The sequence below is a fragment of the Eleutherodactylus coqui genome, chromosome 9 (genome assembly GCF_035609145.1).
Source record: "Eleutherodactylus coqui strain aEleCoq1 chromosome 9, aEleCoq1.hap1, whole genome shotgun sequence".
In the NCBI taxonomy this organism is placed as follows: Eukaryota; Metazoa; Chordata; class Amphibia; order Anura; family Eleutherodactylidae; genus Eleutherodactylus; species Eleutherodactylus coqui.
Window position 1 is genome coordinate 79,469,614 of NC_089845.1, and position 19,208 is coordinate 79,488,821.

Here is a 19,208-nt window from a genome sequence, read left to right on the forward strand (position 1 = left end):
TTGGCGCCGGGAGCTGGGTGATGCCCTGTTCAGCAGCCGGAGGTGCAGGCGTCACACGGAGCGGTCTGCTTGCTGATGTAACCATTACATTATTGGATGTACTTTGGTCAAAGATGCAGTGAAACACATTGCAGGGAACGTTATAAAGCGCTCTAAAAGAGAACCGGTCCTTGTTGCCCATAGCAACCAATCACAGCGCAGCTTCAGTCTCTTTTAGCGCTCTTGAAAAATGACAGCTGCTCTGTGATTGGTTGCTATGGGCAACACAGACCGGTTCTCTTTCACACCTTATCTCTAGTTTGTAGTATTTCTCAGTACTGAGCTGTTGCTATGCCCTAGCACTGCCCAAGCGACCAACAATGACGACGATATGGCGCTTGGTTGCCACGGGCAACTGCTGCACATACCGGCCGCCACTTTCCTTCTCACACAACACCTGACGTGTGACTGACTGCCGGCCGCCTCTGGAGGGGGCGGGCACAGAGAGCACGGGGCGGAGCCATGACGTCATCCGGCGGCTGCCCGCCCACCTAGCCCTGGCACAGCGCTGCTCGGTAATAAGGCAGCTCCGGGCTAACACATTGGTGACTGAGGAGGAAGCGGGGAGACGGAGAAGCTTCCCCGGCGACGGAGCACGCCGTGTCCCATTCATCCTCGGAGAGGCTGCACAGTCGTCGGACTAGGTGAGAGGTCAGCGGCGGCGGGTGCTGTGCGGCTCCTGAACATGATCTGGTGGGGAGGCGCTGCGCCTGCTCATAGCGTCACATCCAGGAGCTGTCCCTGTGTGTAGCGCTGCTCTACACTGCATTACCCAGGTACTGCTGGGGTGGAGGTACAGTGTGAGGGGCACCGCACTGGGCACAGGGGGGCATCACTAGCTTCTCCTTGGGATGTGGACTTCCTAGATAGAAGTTTGGCTCTGTTGTTGTTACTTCCCCTCTGTGTTAGGCATCCTGGCATGTGGGGGGTTAAGCAGTGTGGCTGCCAGCTCCTCTGGGCCGCTGCTGGTGGCACAGTGACGGGTATGCCGATGGCAGGAAATCACTTTCAGATTTTGCTTTCATTTGAAGTTTAATTTTTTTTCCCTTTTAAAGGGTGCCACTAGATTGGCAGTCCCTGGTAGGATCTGGTGGTGGCAGCGGGTAATGCCCGGTTTCCCCCCAAAAAAAGTGTTGTCATACAGCCGTGTTGTCCAATGGCTGCGGTGGTTTTATGAATGACCCGCTGCAGCTGTTGGGTGTCATTATGAGGATGTCCTATGATGGCGCTGTAGTTTAATGGGCCTCCAGTATTGGGGCCCGGACTTTGTATGTCGGACGTCCTCTTAGGGCCGTAGATGCCCACAAATGGGTTTCCGCATGCAGATTATCTGCGCTCATTTGTGGGACTTTATTGTGACTGGTCGCGGAATATGAGTGTTCTTCTGCGCAGATGTACGCCCAATGTATCGTCCTCGCAGAAGAAAGGGATCTCTCCCCTCTATTCCGGCTCTGTCTATTTTCCTATGACGTAGCGAGATGTTCCGCTGCTCAGACACCGTGTTAATTGCGTGCTGCGACGAAACAATCGCATCCTTTGACTTTAATGGAGGCCGTCTGCACGCAATCCACACCAAAACCGAGAATGCTGCGGCTTTTCTTCAGCTCGCAGAATGTGCAATTCCTACTTGCGTGTCTGAGCGAACCGGCGAAAGTTCATGACTTTCTATGCGCGACGTAGTACTACGAAACGTCCAAGTTAATCACGGAATCCGCAATTCAAAACCGCCCATGTGAGCCGGTCTAACAGTCCGCATCTGCAGGGTAATTGGCGCAGACTTTATATCCACAGCTTGGCAATGTAGGGATTTTCCCCACAGATGTTGCCCTTTCAGATGAAGAGATGCAATCCGCAGCCAATCCACACGGTGATTCTGATGGCGGCCCGCTCAGTGTGATGTACCCTTAGGATGCTTTCACACAGCCCAGAAAATGGCGTAAGATTTGTGCGTTGCGAGGCACACGAATAGGAACCCCGTTCATCTGCATCGGGTCCTTCACATGAGCGAGGCCCTCAGTATTTGGACAGGAGTAGTACATGTCAGTGTGCCGTGTTCGTCACATGGATGGGATGTCCAAGCGCTGTCCCATGTGAGTTGCATCCAGTGAATCTTGGGCGCACCTTTTTAAGTGCCCGCGTGCTTGTACCTTTTTAAAGGGCTTTTCCTGGTGGCGATTGTCTGGTGCTTAAGTGCCCAATAGGCGCCTCTGTGATTAATTTTCGCTTTTGTGCTTTCATACAGGAGCGATGATCATTCACTGAAAGGCGAAGCGCGTGGAGATCACATCCGGCCGCTCGCCTTCATTCAGAGTAGATGAACGCCTATTATTACGTTTAATTGTATTTTTATACCTGTATAAACCGAACGATAAGCGAGCAAATTATCGCTCCGTCTCTGGCGGCGAGGGCTCCTCCACACAAATGTGAATGGGCAGCGTATTACGCACTGAATAGAGTCTATTGATTTCCGTATTTGCGCACAATCTGCTTTTTTTTTTTTTGTGCACATTTAGTTTTATTTGTACAGCAAATGGGCATATATCAGTCCGCGGATATGCTGTGTGTACTGAAATACCCAATATGGCGGTGTGAAGGAGCGCTGGACGATTATCTCCAGTCTTGCATGTTCCAACAATAAATTGATCGATAATCTGTTCATGAAGAAGGCCCTAAACAATGGCTGACCGAGCCTGAGTATAGGCCATCTATAGGTGATTGGAGGGGCTTCACTACTCGGGATCCTCGCAGAAGAGCTGTGTGAAGAGGATGCAGCACTCTTCGCAGTCCATTCACTGATCAAGTGAATGGGATTGAGCTGCTATACAAAACATGACCACTATGAAAAGTATGGTGCTGTACCTAGTATGAACTGAAGTGACAGCGCTACTTATCCAAGCCCCACTATCCCTTCATTCAGCTGATCCTGAGCTGCAGACCCCTGCCCATCAACTACTGATACCTAGCCTCAGTGTAGTCTTGGGGAAAAAATCCCTTTAAAAGGTTTCCTGTCTAATTGAAGTAGAAAACTATATTAGAAAGTTGTAAAAACTTTTCACATATACAACCTTATCAGTTTATCGCTATTTTTAGGATGCATTCGCTGTCAGTGAATGAGAACACGGTTTACATTCAAAGGTTGCAAACCCCATATGTACCTAATCCTGTTCTCAGCTGAGTCCTTGATATAGCTGCATGCTGTGCAGACAATGCTCTGTGAGCGCCGCATGCTGTGCGGACAATGCTCTGTGAGCTAAATACATCCACAAAGCCCTCCACAACACAGCGCCACCCTACATTGCCTCCCTCATCTCAATCCATCACCTAGCCCGCGCCCTCCGCTCTGCTAACGAAACTAGACTTCGCTCCCCTCTAATTCGAACTTTTCATTCGCGCCTCCAAGACTTCTCCAGAGCAGCACCGGTCCTCTGGAACGCACTACCAAAGGCTACCCGGGCAATCCAGGACTCGCAGAACTTCAGGCGTGCTCTAAAAACACACCTCTTCAGGGAGGCATACCGCATTCCCTAAACAAACCCCTCTGTACTCCGCCTGATAACCTGCTCCCTGACCTACTGACTGCAATCCCTGCTAGCCATCATAAACCGCTCCTGCAGTCATACTGTTTCTGCCGTCACACGGCTAAATGTCTGACTGTTGTCTATGTGTATAGCACCCCACACTCTCCACCTCACCATACCGTGCACATCTCCAGCCCCTTTACCTTCTGTATCACCCCACTATTCGTAGTATGTAAGCTCGTTGGAGCAGGACCCGCACCCCTATTGTATCAATCAATTGATTACTTTGTAACCGTGGTTCTGTAATGTTTGTATTTTTTGTCTTTCTGTATTCCCCCCGTCTATGTAAGCGCTGCAAAATATGTTGGCGCTATACAAATAAAGATTATCAGCAGCAGATGTATGGATCTCTCTACTAGATTACTACAGTGTATCTGACGTCTTGTTTAGCTCACAGAGCATTGCCTAGACTACGTATAGTTCAGTGACAACGAACCTTTTAGAGAGCAAGTGCCCAAACTGCAACCCAAAACCCACTTAATTATAGCAAAGTGCCAACACTTTAGGGGTGGGGCTTATCACGACGTATGATTATAAAAAGGACAGGGCCACTGTGTTTTGTTTCCGCTGGGGCTGGAAACCGGGCAGCGCTGACTAAAGGAAGCATTCAGAAGGGGTGATCGCCGCATAGTATGAAATCGGCTGCGGATATTCGGTTGATTTCTAGTCAGTGGTGCAGATTTTGATTGATTGTGTTTTGTTTTTTTTGGTTTTTTTTATGCAGAATTTCTCACGGAAATTTCCGCTGTGAATATTCCGCAGCATTTCTGCCAGTGTAAACATACTCTGTCAGCTTGAGGTATGCTGCCATGGGCAGAGTGGCCTCAGTAGTAATGGTGTCCCCTATATCAGTCCCAGTAGTAATAGTGTCCCCCACAGTGGGCCTCAGTAGTAATAGGCCCCCTTTTAACCCATATACTTGCCGCCTCCTTGTATTCAGCGCCGCCGCTCCTCTTCTCAACGCTGATTCTGGGTGCACATACTGACAGCAGTGTGAGCGCCCAGAACGCTTCCTCTCTTCTTCTCTCCTGCGGAACAAAGCAGGAGAGGTAAGGGGAGGAGGATCCCGAGTGCGCACAGGGCTGTCAGTGTGTACACTTGGATCAGTGCCGCTGCGTGATTACTGGCCGTGGAGCCGTGGCTCCCTGGCCAGTAATCACTATTGTGGTGAGCAGCCGTCGGCGCATGTGCCAGCGGAAAGGGGGTTTTGTGTGCTTTCCCTGGCATGCGTGCCATAGGTTTGCCACCATGGGTATGAGTCTATCCGTTTATCAGCTAAGAGCCAAACAGTATGTGCCTAAGCTGGAGTGTTCTCTCTCCCTAAAGTACAGTATGTTAGAAAGTTCTGTAACTTTTCGGTTGTCCAGTAAGTAAGCTTTATATATAAAAGGGAAAACCCTTCATTAGTTTCCTAACAGCAGGGTTTAAACATGTCATGTGGACAAATTGTCTCGTCTGTTTCAGCCATGCGGGAGGTATTCCAAGCAGTTATAGTAAATATACTACTTACCATTCTAAAACTCACTGAAGTGCTAGCCGGATCAGACTGCCAGTACATGAGCGCCGGTCCGCACCTATAAGTGCAGGTGCAGCCTGACAAGTATCAGTAAAACGAGTGCTAGAGGCCGCCACAAAATATATAATATTTTATATAAAAAATGTTATCCATTTTAGAACTGTTTGTTGTGGGGGAATTGGTGGTCACTAAGAGGTCAAAAGTGGTGGTTGGCGGCACATGGAGCCCTGCTACGGATCAGCATGGCAGTGTGCACGCCTCTGCACAATGCTCCATAAGCTGAAGTTTGAACTAGTTGGAGGAAAGCTCCATATTTAGGGCATTTCTTGGAGCGTGTCACTTCTTTTCTATTGGGATCTGTATGTAACAAATCAAATGCATATAAAGGGCAATAAAGATCTGGTGCCCTTCTGAAGATGCCCCGCTGTGGAGCTGCCTGCCCCTCCAGCAGTTCCTTGGCACTTCTGCTTGCTGTGATACATTATCTCCGCAGCTACATTGTAGCGAGTAGAGATTACAATATTGTGGGTTGTCGGATGCATTGTACGTTGTTCTAATAATCCGAAAAACGTCCAACGTGACTGGGATTTTATCTAATTATTGCGGTGGCTGCGATGCCAAAGCATTCATGATTCCACAGTGCCAGCCAATGTCTTTGCCACATGCTGGCACTGGAGGGCTTAATCTGGCAGGATAAACACTGGGAGCAGTTTCACACCGGGTCAGATTAATAGATTTTTTGTTATACCAACTGTGATTATAGCCATTAGTTTGCCAAGAGAGTGTCAGTAAAGCTTCTGCCCGCAGCTGCTTTATTCCTTAATGTCTCTCTATTAAGTGCCTTTGTCTGACGTGGTACAATGGGTTTTGTGCAGGAGGGGCAGCGCTGGGATTTGCATTGGCTGCTCCTGTACTGTCTATAGCAGAAGGGTCTTCCTTGAGGTTTTTTTTTTTTCCCCACTATCTTGCTCATGTGGTATTAAAAATCATTAACTTTTTTTTTTCTAAACAAGCTGTATTTTATATGATAGCAATTCACTTCACTTACCTAAAATGATGATTTTTGTGCAGAAAAATCCTTATAAAGTGCGGGCCACTAGGGGTCTCCCTTCTAATTTTCTGTCCACTACTTGTTTTCAAGTGATGCCCATCTTTAGTAACAGATGTGCTGTCCCTGAAGGGGTATGAGAGGCTTGAGGGAGAGATGCGCTCACCCATGTGTCTGCAGTGATGGTGATTATTTACTGTTCGAGCTACTACAATCACATCTCCACTGCGCAGTACTTCTCTAGTGTCCTACATGACGTTGTTTTTGTTTGGGAGCAGAATCTTCAGTCTTCTCTGTGCACAGTATATAAACGGCATCATAACAGCAGGTTCCTCCTACCAGCTCAGAGAGAATCAAGAATCCGATATGTGCAGAGGAAAGAACTGGAGAATATCATTGTCTATATCTGTGATCAGATCTGTCAGGTGCCATTATTACTGAGAGATCCCAAACATGACTTTCTTAGAAATGAGGAAATGACCCAGAAATGAGATCTAGCACTCCTGCCTGCAATACCGAATGTTAAAGAGGAAGCGGTGTGTCGGTGTACATCCTTTTACATAACACGTGTCTAGCTGTGGTGTCTATGCAGTGCCTAGCACGTGTTGCCTACCAACCTTGAACACTTAGGGCATCAGTGTGTAATTAGTGCGGGTCCTACCTCTGTATCCCAGAAGGGGCCATGATGCTTCTCCCTGCAATATTGGCCACTGCTTGCATATGGGCTGTGACGGGTATGTCAGTTCGGCATTTAGGCACCAATGATTGCCCTTCGCTCTGCTGATCAATCGGGCCACAGATCACCTCATTGTGTAGCATATTAGGGTGTCCTAGGCATTAGCAGCCTAATAAGAGACTGTAGCTGTAATGATCTTTTGGATGTACTGAATGAGTGCTGGTACTTCGTTACTTTGTACTCCTAGTTAGTGCTGCTTTCTGCTTCTGCGAGCCGTCTGGAGCAGTGAGGTTTATAACTTGTCGTCTGTCCTGCGAGATCTTTTGCCAAAGTGAAAAAAAAGAAACCCTTAATTTGTTTCAGTAGTTTTACAAGAGTAACAAAGACTTGCTTGTTCCAGCATGAATGTTCAGTGTGTGGAGTCGGGGCGCAGCGCTAGTGGGAAATGTAAACCAAGAAGTCCCACCATACTGAGACCGCTTCCAGACAAGAGGGCTCTTAGGTCACTCGTCCTGCTAAATGTCACTACAGATCCTAGTGACTACCGAGAGCCGTAATGTCATACATAGAGGGGAGTTCTGACATGCCACAAGTCATGGGATAGCAGTACATGGATTGTGGAGTGCTGATGCTTGGGAGCATCCATACCTGTCTGATGCCCACTGGCCAGCGGGCTCATGGCAAGGCAATGTGAATTATCAGAGTGTGACGGATGGGAAAATCCATTTCCAACGTTTTTCTGCCCTAACATTCACAGTGTCACATGTACCCGGAATACGTCCTAGAGGGGGCTTATAAACGCCGATCTGCGTCTGGACTACTGCTTGTAAAATGCGGCTACTTCACCCGGCCTTTTGTGCTGGAGGCTTAGAATGGTGTCTCCATGGCTACGTGGCTGACTTCCTTACGTTCTCAGGTCCCATGCCTGCGGGCAATAGAGGTGATTCATCCTGACAGCTGTGAATCAGTGGCCGGCAGGGAGATTCCCGCGTGTCGCTCATAGGGACGTCCTTGTGTGATGGTTTACCAGCAGTGTCACAACTGCTAGAATTACACCAGTGGCTGATATAGGCCACACTTTATAGCTTGGGCTCCATGCAATCTCTTTTCGACGCTGTCCAGGGGTTCTGTTTAACTCCTTAAGGGCCATGTGGTGGTTTAACTCAGGCGAAGCCGGGTATATCAGCATATATAATATTATTATTATTATGTATGGGAATGGGTTCCCCACTTTGTTTCGGACATTTTGATATATGCCTACATACAATTTATTGCGTATGGACAACGTTGTATATGCTACCCATACAAAGTAGAGCAACACTGTCCATAAGATCGCCATGATTCTCCGCTTGTGGACAGGGGGGCTGCGCTTTCCATAGCATTGCTATGGAAAGTGTTCACTGCGTTCCCTGCGGCTGGATTATCGCCACGGGGAACGCAGCAAAAATTTGCCCGTGGACAGGAGCCCCCACATTAGTTGGACCTGATCTGCCCCCATAAAACCGTGGTGTTTGGGGTCCAGCAAGTGGTCAAATATCCTTTCAGGAGCATTCAAATTAGTTTAGGTACTACAGACATCAGACTGGCCTGTAGTTCCTGGCTTCTTCTCTACTACCCTTCTGGATGGGTACGGGATTTCTCCTCATGTGAGTGGACATGCAAATGGTCCAATTTTTTTTTTATCTATTTTTTTTTTTTTTTTTTAATAATTGCGGAATATCGCACATCGTACGCGTGGGTGACTATTGCGGATTCTGCTATTCAAATCCTGCCGCGTGAGACCGGCCTTACGGCTGCACTCACACGGGGTCTATGCATATTGCGCTTTGAATATACAGCATATTCATGGGCTGAAATACGTTGTTGCATAAAAAGCCAACTTGAGGGCTTATTCAAGTGGGCGATAACTCTGTGCGAGTTCTGTGCATTGGGGGGGGGGGGGTCAACTTGCACAAGTATCAACTCCATTCTGCTGAATGGACGCATGTTCCATCTGTTGGTGCCTCGCCCATTGCTTTTAATGGGACCTTAAGACCTCGCAGGGCGCTCTCTTGTCGTGCGATGTTTCCCATTAAAATCAATGAGGAACCCTTGCGATGCTCTGATGCGCATGAAACGCATGTCTGAGGATCGCAATCTCACAGAAGTGATGCCAGGTGTGGTTGAATGGAAAAATTCCTTGAATTGGCGTGAAACATGCACGTTGCGAAGCGCAATATCTGGCTGAGAAACCTGCGCTCGCCCCTGTGTGAATGTAGCCTTAAGGCTTATTTACACTAGCGCATTGTGCCACTAACGAGCGCCAACTGTTCTATATTGAGTTTAAACTTGGCATCTAATCTGTATGTGACAATGACTTAGTGCCATCCTCTGGGCACAGTGGTGTCAGCGGCGCGTTCTTGTTTACATGAGCTGCTGACAACTGAGGATTTATGTGCCCATGTAAAATGTCATCGATGACCGTGATTGATAATGAGCATCCCGAACACTGACTGCCACATCAGCCATGTTTATAAAATTGTGATCGGAATTAAATGCACTCAAAACCCAATTTTTCTGTGGCTTTTCCAATCCAAACGTCTTTCTCTTTTTGTGCCTTCTAGTAAGCTGACGGCTCTGCAACAACACAACTGCCACATTAGATAACTTGCAATGACTTTATCGTCTTTGTTTTAATAGTAACAGATTGTGCCAAGATCTTTGAAATAATGATTAACTAATCTGCGGCTTTCGGAGAAGTGCGAACACACTGCGGGTGACTTGAGTACAAGGCCGTGCCCTTTCCCTAAGAGTGCATTCAGGGTTTTCCCTCTACATATATGAAGGAGGTTCTGGTCTGAACTCAAACTATTGGTCTAGTTCTCTCAGATATCATACGAAAGCCATTTCCTTCCCAAGCCACATTCAGAGTGAACACGGCTGTAGCAGCCCGCTTCTCACAAATGAGACAGCAAGCAAGTGTAGGAGAGGGGCCCCTATAAAGAGCACCCGTATGGGGCGGTAGAATATATGGAGCGCCACGCCGGACAGAATGTGCCATGTTCCAGTTAGATGGTGATCATGAATCTAACCTTACGGAGGATTCTGATGAGGACCTGGGTGTCCAACTGGGGACCTCTTTTAGTCTGCTGGTAAGTTCTCTATATCCGTTACCGTCTAGTCCTGTTGCCAGCTATACTGCCTCTGCACCTAGAAGTTGGCTAGAAAGGTGTTGGTTTTTTTTTTTTTTGGGGGGGTGTTTTGTATCGATATCTCTAAAAATTCACCGGCGCAGTATCATTTGTTTATAACGGAAGCCAAGACGTAGTGCCGGATCAGTCTTATATTGGCGCCCAACAGACCCCGTCTCCTTACTGTCTGTTAGCTCCTTCTTGATGGGACATGTAGCACTTCTTGCTGTAGTAGTCTTGCAATCTAAGTGTTAATGGAAGCGCTGAACAGACCCTCCAACAGTGTGAATGAAGCCCTACATAATTGGCACTTGGATTTCCATTTGGGTCTGTCAAAGGAGTGAAAATGAAAATCTTGAAAGTGGGACTAGAACATCATGGACACGAAGGACACTCCATGAATCCCATTGACTATGATGTAGTCCGTCTGGACTTTGGTCATGGCGCTCAGCATCTTACAAGAAGAATAGCGCCGCGTGCTGCACTATTTTGGGCTGGATTGGTACTGCAGGTGTGAACAGAGATCTCCTATATAAGAGCTGTTCGTGTATGGGAACAAGCATTTGTCATCGTTTACAGACTGAAGGCCATCCTGTGTCGTGTATCTGTTATAATGGATCGGCATGTTGGTTAGTAGCTGGTCCTCAGAGACTCGGGGTCCCAGTGCAGAGTATTGGTGTCATTGCCCTACGAGTTATCAGTTCCTACAGTCCTCCTATGGTACAAGACATTTGTGTACAGGTGAATATTGATGGAGGTCCGCTGTGTAGCTCTTGAGGACATGAGAGGATATTTCTGCTGCAGTGAAGGAGTTCTTCTCTCCTCTGGTTAGGAATGAAAAATGATTACAAGTATCAGACTATAAGGTGATGCAGCACTCCTCCGGTGTTCTGGGTCACGTATCCGACTGCCTAGACTCATTCTGAAACCTACAACCTGCCTGCTTTTACTTTCACACTCAGATCTGCTAATCGCTCTTGTTTTTGGAAGACTTTGGCTATTTCTTGACAATTAACTCAGCAGTTTCCTATCTGCTCTCTAGCGATGCTCTTTTTTTTAAATGTAGCCTAAGGCTTATTTACACTAGCGGATCCTGCTGTCTTATGGTGGGGAACAGGGTGGCGCCCCATTTTCACCTAAACGTTGTTTTACAGAAGCTCTAAACTTATGAATATTGTCATGTTGGGTTCCCTTTTAAAAGATGGCGGCTCTGTGACTAGTATTACAAACTTTGATGCTATTCAGTGGTCTTAAATTATCTTCTCTTTAAGAGCGAAGTGGTCGTTGCCACACTAGACCACCTTGGAAGTATAGGTAAAAAAAAAAAAAAAAACAGACCCAAAAAACCAAACTATCAGCTCACCTCCACTGTATGAGAGAGGGGAGCAGACGCTGGTCTGGTTCCCAGATAAGAATATGCTGTAGTGGTGGTACATTTCAGCGCCCAAAGTAACATTTTTAAATTCCATCCTTTATGGGTAGACTGGTTGAAAAACATGGTGTGCCGACCATAAAAACATCAAGCTGACGCATTTCTGACTCAGTTTATGGTGCTGTGGGTATATGACAGGCTCCCTTTAGTACTCCAACTAAGTTATGGTGCTGATGGGGGAACCTGACGGGGAACTGGGTAACGTGTGTGTGTGTGTGTGTGTGTGTGTGTGTGTGCGTGTGTGCGTGTGTGCGTGTGTGCGTGCGTGTGTGCGTGTGCGTGTGTGCGTGCGTGTGCGTGCGTGTGCGTGCGCGTGTGTGTGTGTGTGTGTGTGTGTGTGTGTGTGTGTTGTTCCCCATACTCTTGTCGTCCTCCAGAAATTGTGCGGCCCCTGAATATGTGCCTCTTTTTAGAGTCCCATGTGTGTTCCCCTTACTAGTCTACTGGAGAAGTGCGTGCCGCACTCTGAAAAGAATCCTGTGATCTTCAGAGGACGACTGTGCTGGATCACGGCAACGGGTGAGTATAAAAGAATACATCACCCGGCTCCATTATCACATCCCCTAACTTAGTTTATATAGCTATGGGGACATGACGAGTCCCCTTAAGGGCTCCTGTCCATGGGCGACTGTTCATTGCGTTACCCGCGGCGATAATCCCCACGCGGGTAACGCATGAAATGCTTTCCATAGGATAACTATGGAAACCGCAGCACGATGTACACGAGCGGAAATCCATTGCGTTTCTTTGCTCGCGTAATAAAAATCACAGTGACTTTAAATGTTCTCCCACAGCAGAAATCTGCTTGCGTTAAAACCGTGTAGGGCTAATGGCAGCCTAATCCTAACAGAGGTGTTACATTTGTCACTTCCATGTAACGCCTCTGTTATAATTCAGGGCTCTAATGCATCAGCTTGATGTTTTTATGGTCTGCACACCAGGAGTTGTTCAACCAGTCTACATAAAGCAATAAACTGTAACTTTCCTTCTGCTGCTGGAGTCTTGCCCTTAGTTGTCGGAGGTCAGCCACCCCCAGGACCAGCACCGCGCTGCGGGCTCAGCACCTGCAGCATCACACTACCCACTACTGTCCTTTGTGGTCAGGGTGTCTGACAGCCTCTTCCTTATCAGCTCCACACAGTCGCTGTTCTCTCTTCCGATGTCTTGGGGTCAGCCGCTTACATCACATCTACAATTGCAAAGTGCCATAAAACTTTTCTTGGCCATAAACACTCCGCGTAATTTCGCTGGAAAAAGAGCACATCTAGAACTCGGGCGAATTGCCCGTTTCAACTGGTGCGTCTGTTTGCCGCTCACAAATGTGCCTTGCATGTGCAAAAAGTACAGTAAAACGTGCAACAATTGCGCTGGGGCACACGCACAAATAAGGCATATACGCTTCTGTAAAGGGGGTGCCTTTATAGGGCTTGCCTAGGACTTGGATATAGTTAACCTACCCTAAAGGTTAGGTCATCTATAGTATATCTTTGGGGGTCTCACTCTCAGCACCCCGTATGATCATCCCTTTGAAGCGGCAGTGGTCCTCAGGTACTTCACGAGGTTCCATGTGGAATCGCATTGGAAATTCCACATGCAGATTTTGCCCATCGACCAGGTAAAATTCACATGTGGATCCGTGGCAGAAATATGTGGCTTAGCTGTGGATTTCTGCCATGGATTTTGATGAGGATTCTGCGCTGGATTCCGTCATGTGATCGCACCCTTGCAGCATCTGTGTGCTTGTTGTGCCAAGGCGCAGTATACAGATGCTGTTGGATATGGCGGCGCCCCCCCCCCCCCCCATATAAATCATTACAAATGTCAGCAAAGCATAAAGATTTAAATACTTTCAAGTAAATGTTTGTACTGGCACACAAGTCATAGAAAAAAGGATGTGATGCCTTATAAATATTTTAGAAGTTGCTGTACTAAAGCGTTTTGATCTCCATCCGGCGCTTTCCTACTAGTGGGTGATGGTACAATCTATAATCAAGTCTCGGCACCCACCTCAGATCATTTTATGTTGTTTTTTTTTACTCCAGTTAATAAAGGCATACCTATAGTCTTCTAGTAGAAACCATCCAAAGGTTGGCGTGTGGTTGCGTGCCTTTATGAATGGAGCAGGTGCAGTAGGTGACACCACCGTTGTGGCCGTTGGGTCTGAGCACATTCATTGGCAGCATATCCCGAGTGTTGAAATGTTCTGTGCGCTCCGAGGGTGGTGGCCTTAGACTAGTAATTATCATCACAGATAATCACTGCTACAGAACTTCCTCAAATGTTTCCGCTTAGACACACATCTGAGGAGTTTGTGGAAATCTATAATTATGTTGGGCATTCTGCCTGTGACTAATTTAGGAAGATCTAAAACTTGGCTTGTAGAAACCAAATTGTTGGTTCCTGTTATGTCTTCTAAATTGAACATTTTACACTATTGTGTGCTTCTAATTTTGTGACGAGTTTGGGGACCTCTTAGTATTTCAGAAAGACCATGCATTTACTCACACAGCGAAGTTCAGAAAGTTTTTGACAAACTTGGTGTTAAGGAACTCGAATGGTCTACACACGGCGTTGACCTCAACCCAATCGAAGGACTGGAATGTCTATCGCGATCCAAACCTCCCAGCATCGGTGACCTGACCTCGCAAAGCTTCTTCTGGGCCAATGTGTACGAATGCCCATTGACGCTCCAAAAACTTGTGGAGAGATTACCTATAATTGCCATAGGAGGAGACCAACTTCATGTTAATGCCCGTGGGATGTCCTCAAGTTCATATAGGTGTGGTGATCAGGTGTATGGATTTTTGGCCATATGTGGTAATCTCATATTACTGTATACTGGAGATTCTCTATTTAGGTAATGCAAAGAACCCCATAAGGCCGGGCTCACATGACCAGGTCGAATTCCGCATGCGGGTGGCCCACAGCAGTTTCCGGCTGTGTACGGCAATTACTTGTATTGTGCACGATCGCCTGCATGCCTCCACGGTCATATGCAATACATCTGTTTCTCTTGCACCATCGCTTAGCAATCACTTGGTTACCTGCAGCCCATATACAATGTTATTTGCGTTAGGGCTGCGGGTCGCATGCCTCCATCAACATCAATGTAGGCTGTCCGCGCAGATTCCACAGTAAAATCGAGCATGCTGCAGGTTTTTAGGGCGTACTACCGTATTTGGATCCACTATTTTTTGACTACAAAAAAGTCACTAACAAACTGCATCTGCAATTCTAACCTAGAAGTGTAATCACTTCATGCTGGTACCTGTAAAGCTGCCCATACACTCTTCAACAGCTGTCAGACTGCCCCATATACAAACATTCAGCTTGGCCAAATGTTCGTGTGTCTAGGGTGGTAAGCCATAGCCAGACATGTCTGCCTGCAGCTTATCTCTCAGGCAATAAAAGGATCGGGGATTGAAATTCAACGTTCCCAATTCTTCACCCCTGACAGATGTTGAGCTACCCCCATTAAAAAGTTGTCCAACTTTGCCGTTACCGGAAGTCTGTGTATGGGGGCCTTAAATAATATCGTAGAGGGGAAATGTTTTGTTGTGGTTATGTACATTGGCTAATGTGATAAAGGGACATCTAACCTTTGTGCTTCCTGAGAGGTGGGGTAGCGTTATGTAACTTGCTGATGATGGCACACGCTGGACTTTTTATAACCTGCTGGCACATATTCCTGTTTTTGTGTACCGATCACAAAGAAGGTCAAGTAAATGTACAGAGACTTCGCCGAATGACTTGATGGTTCCACTGAATGTCAGGCACGTCACTATGTGATTAAGGTACCGCTCGCAGAAATCTCAATCCGGCACAGTCTCAACGGGACCCTGCTGTTGCCATCTTTTTTTTAAGGCTGTTCACACTATGGGAGCAGGAAGGGGGGGATCCTCTTGCCGAACTGATCAGTCTTATGATAGAACTGAGCGGCACCAAACGGACCCCGTTGACTAGACTGGTGGTCGTTCGGTTGTCCAGCATTTTGCCAGATGGAAAAATCCTCCATGCAGGACTTTTTGTCTCCATCATTTTATGCCGATCTGCTACAGGAGGTTCGGATCGCAGATGTGAAGATAACCTTACAGTTTTGCGTGGAGTCATACACATGAATGAGGAAAAAATCGCTGCACGTCCTATCTTGTGTTCCTCGGAATGCATCGCCCTTTGCTTTTAATGGCAACCTTAATGCATTGCATTGCTCTCGCATGCCATGCCATGCGACGTTTCCCATTGAATTCAATGTCAAACCCTTCCAATCCTCTATTGCACGTGAAACAATTCGAATTTCACAGATGTGAGGGGGTTTTGCCTAAAAATATATCGTGCTCGCCTGTGTAGGTGGCCTAAGAGCTCCTTCACACTGGTCATCGTGTCACATCAGTGTTTATACCTGCATTTTTCTTGAGCATCAGTGATGCTTTTCCTTAGAATAATCTCATCGCTGCCGTCTGCGATAAGACTGGACATTTTTAATTTTTTTTTCCTTTTTTTTTCATGAGTCAATAGGACTTTCTAATGTTAAAAATGCATTGCACAAATATTGCAAGTTTGTGCGTTGCGCTGAAAAGGAGGCTTCATAGGGAAATGTGGGCGTTTAAAAAAAATCGCAGAAAGAGCATGCTGTGATTATTTTTTTTTTTTATTGCAACATCGCTTGAGTGAAAACATTGCAAATGGGAATGAAACCATTTGAAAATCATTGGCTTCATAATTTTGCATTTTCACTCGCATCACGCAATTTTATCACAAGTGGGAAGGCACCCTGAAGTGTGCATTTTTTTTTTTTTAAGACCTGTTAGGAGTTGCATCCCAATCACTACATGTTCATATACCCTTTAAACAATCGGCTGAAAGGGGGAATCGGGATAAGACGTAGGATGGGGGTCTTCTGTAGCATGTTTGTGGTGCACCATTCATCCGTTTAGCACTAGTAGTGTCATGTCTCCAGCATTTGGCTGCAGCTGATACACATGTGCCATTAGTTTGTCTGTTGATGGAGCCGTGTATTTCTCTCGCTGTCCGAGTTGGAGTTTTAGGGTCAGCAGCAAAAAGTTTGTGACCATTAATTGTGACTGCGCTGCGCGTGAAGTGGCGGAGGCCAGAGGCGTAACTTGAAGCTCCCGGGCCCCAATGCAAAACCTGTAACAGGGCCCCCAACTATAATACTTTATTCACAGTACTGGGCTCTCTATATGGAGAAAAGAGGCCTTATGGGCCCCCCAAGGCTCCTGGGCCCTGGTGTAGTCACATCCCCTATAGTTACGCCCCTGGCAGAGGCCCTCCTGAGTCGCCACTCAAACTACTTTACCTGATCATGCAGAGTAGAATAAATATGGGCAGCCAAATAAGGTGCATGTATTTAAAGGAAAAATTGTGCACTAATGTGTATGATGGGGTTCCAGAGGTCCCAATATGACTTGTTCCTAGTTCTAGACCTACTGCTCTAGCTGTGGGAAGGGCACCCTACATGTCTGGTTTTCGCTGAGCTCTGTGAATTGCATGTTGTCTGTCAGTCATCTTGATTCTAGTCTTTCCTTTCTCCTTAGTCTCAAACGATGAACTATGTTGGGCAGCTCGCCGGGCAGGTCCTGGTCACCGTGAGGGAGCTGTACAAGGGCATCAACCAGGCTACACTCTCGGGCTGCATCGATGTCATTATCGTCCGGCAGCAAGATGGCACGTACTTGTGCTCCCCTTTCCACGTCCGCTTTGGGAAGTTAGGAGTTCTGCGGTCCAAGGAAAAAGTGGTATGTCAATAAGTAGTCAGTCCGTAAAAAACAGTCTATTAAAAAAAAAAAAAAGTTTTTTTTTTTTTTTTTTTGTATTTTAACCAAATGCTCATTTCTTGTCCTGTGTAGATCGATATTGAGATCAATGGCGAACCTGTAGACCTGCACATGAAGCTCGGTGACAATGGGGAAGCCTTTTTTGTACAAGAAACTGAAGAAGAAAACGTAAGCAGTTGTGCCTAATACTTGTAATTATTGCTATAAAACGATCACACAATGTAGAGGTTTTCAGATTCGGTTCTAAGCCTACCTCTACACGGGCGAGCCCGATATCAGGCCGAGAAACTGCCGTCATCATACTCGCCAACGTGCGTTTGTTTTTTTTTTTTGTTTTTTTTTCCAAGCTGATGCAAGGCATTTTTCTGACACACTCCTCCCATCGGCTCTGTGAAGTAGCGGTCCTCTGGCACGTCTTTCAGGCACATTGGAGGATTGGCAAGTGTTTCCCATTATTTTCAATGGTAAACCTCACATCGCACTTGCATGCACGGCGTGCGGTGTCAGGTTATTGTCCCATTCCGAGGAACACTAAAAGATGGGACATGCCACAATGTACTCATGTATATGACTCTATTCAAAAGAATGGGGCTCCTATCTGCACAAGACTTGGGAGTCTTGCAAAGCATAAATCTCGTGCAAGATTTTCGGCCGTGTGGGGTGCATAATATAAATATTTGCACACCATAGAATAACGATAGATCAGACAAGCAAATTTTTTTTTTCTTTCTTTCTCTACCCCCTTTATTTTTTGGGGCAACTTTGTGCCTAAAATATGCATGTCCTTAAACATTTTAATATTTTTATTAAAACAGTATGTTACAATTAGGCCGAATGCACACGGCCAGGTCGGATTCTGCATGCAGGATCTCGCAGCGGAATCTCACCCTGTGCCTGGTCGGCGAACCCCGCGTACCTGTCTGGATTCTTCATAAATCTGTATTACGGATGTGCCAGCCGGATGCGTAGTACAGATTATGTTGCACCCATCGCTAAGCGATGACGCGTATTCCGCGACCTTTCCGCAATGATTTCAGAAGCACCGTGGATTGGACGGCTTCTATTGACTTCAATGGAGGCTGTCTAGTTGGAATTCGCGCTGGAATTCGCTGCCGTGGAATCCGGAGGTGGACGCCTGTTCTGGATTCGACAATGGAAATACACCCCTGTGCATTCGGCCTTGGCTTGAATCACAAGTGTGTTTTTCTTTTTTTCTAATAACTCTTGAGTCTGACTCGGGAACTGCACACACGATTTCTATGTAAATGTGATCTAATTGAATACAATACCGCTAATTCACTTTCAATGTTTAGAGGTTATCCATGACTGCAATATTTGCCTTCTCATCTGCTTAGAAAAATCACCAAAAATCAGCCATACTTGCTGATTCAGAGGTACAAGGACGGGTAGAAACGCCAGTTCGGGCAATCTCTACAAACCACGTTCAAGTGGAAATTTCAGCGTTCCTCTTTAAAACTCTGCTTATTGTAGAGACTTTAAAATATCTGCACTCCAAAAGGGAAAAAACAAACCGCGCGTTTAGAACTCCATCTAGTTCTTATTCATAGCGTAATGTATCGCATAACGATCAACCTAAATAGACCCTCCCAACCTGTTCGGATCCAGCCTTGATGAGGTTACCTATTTCAGTTCCAATGTAGACTAACCAAAGATGTTTCTATGAATACACAACTTATATATAATTTAATAGAGAAGATAAATCTCATCTATAATTCAACCCTTTGGGGAAAGATGAACCCAGAAGGCTTCGTGGAAGGAAGCATTGCAGATCCGATCCCCTCCCCTGGTAGGGCGGTTTACATTCTCTACCACTGATACAAGACAAATGTCTCCATTACCCCGATGACGTTCTACAGAGTGGCGTGAAGCACACGATAAATTACATGCATACGCATTCCTAGGCCACAATGTGTTCTCAATGCGTTTACGCAGG

General features: G+C 46.6%; 1 protein-coding gene across 1 annotated transcript in view; it reads left to right on the plus strand.

The window, feature by feature from the left end:
• Positions 1-506: 506 nt before the first annotated feature.
• Positions 507-19,208, plus strand: part of LPIN2 (lipin 2) — a 63,266-nt gene continuing 44,564 nt past the window's right edge. The window contains exons 1-3 of the mRNA XM_066579606.1: positions 507-683; positions 17,015-17,215; positions 17,327-17,422. Coding sequence (XP_066435703.1) covers positions 17,024-17,215; positions 17,327-17,422 — 288 coding nt within the window. The 5' untranslated portion in view covers positions 507-683; positions 17,015-17,023. The remainder of the gene's footprint in view (positions 684-17,014; positions 17,216-17,326; positions 17,423-19,208) is intronic.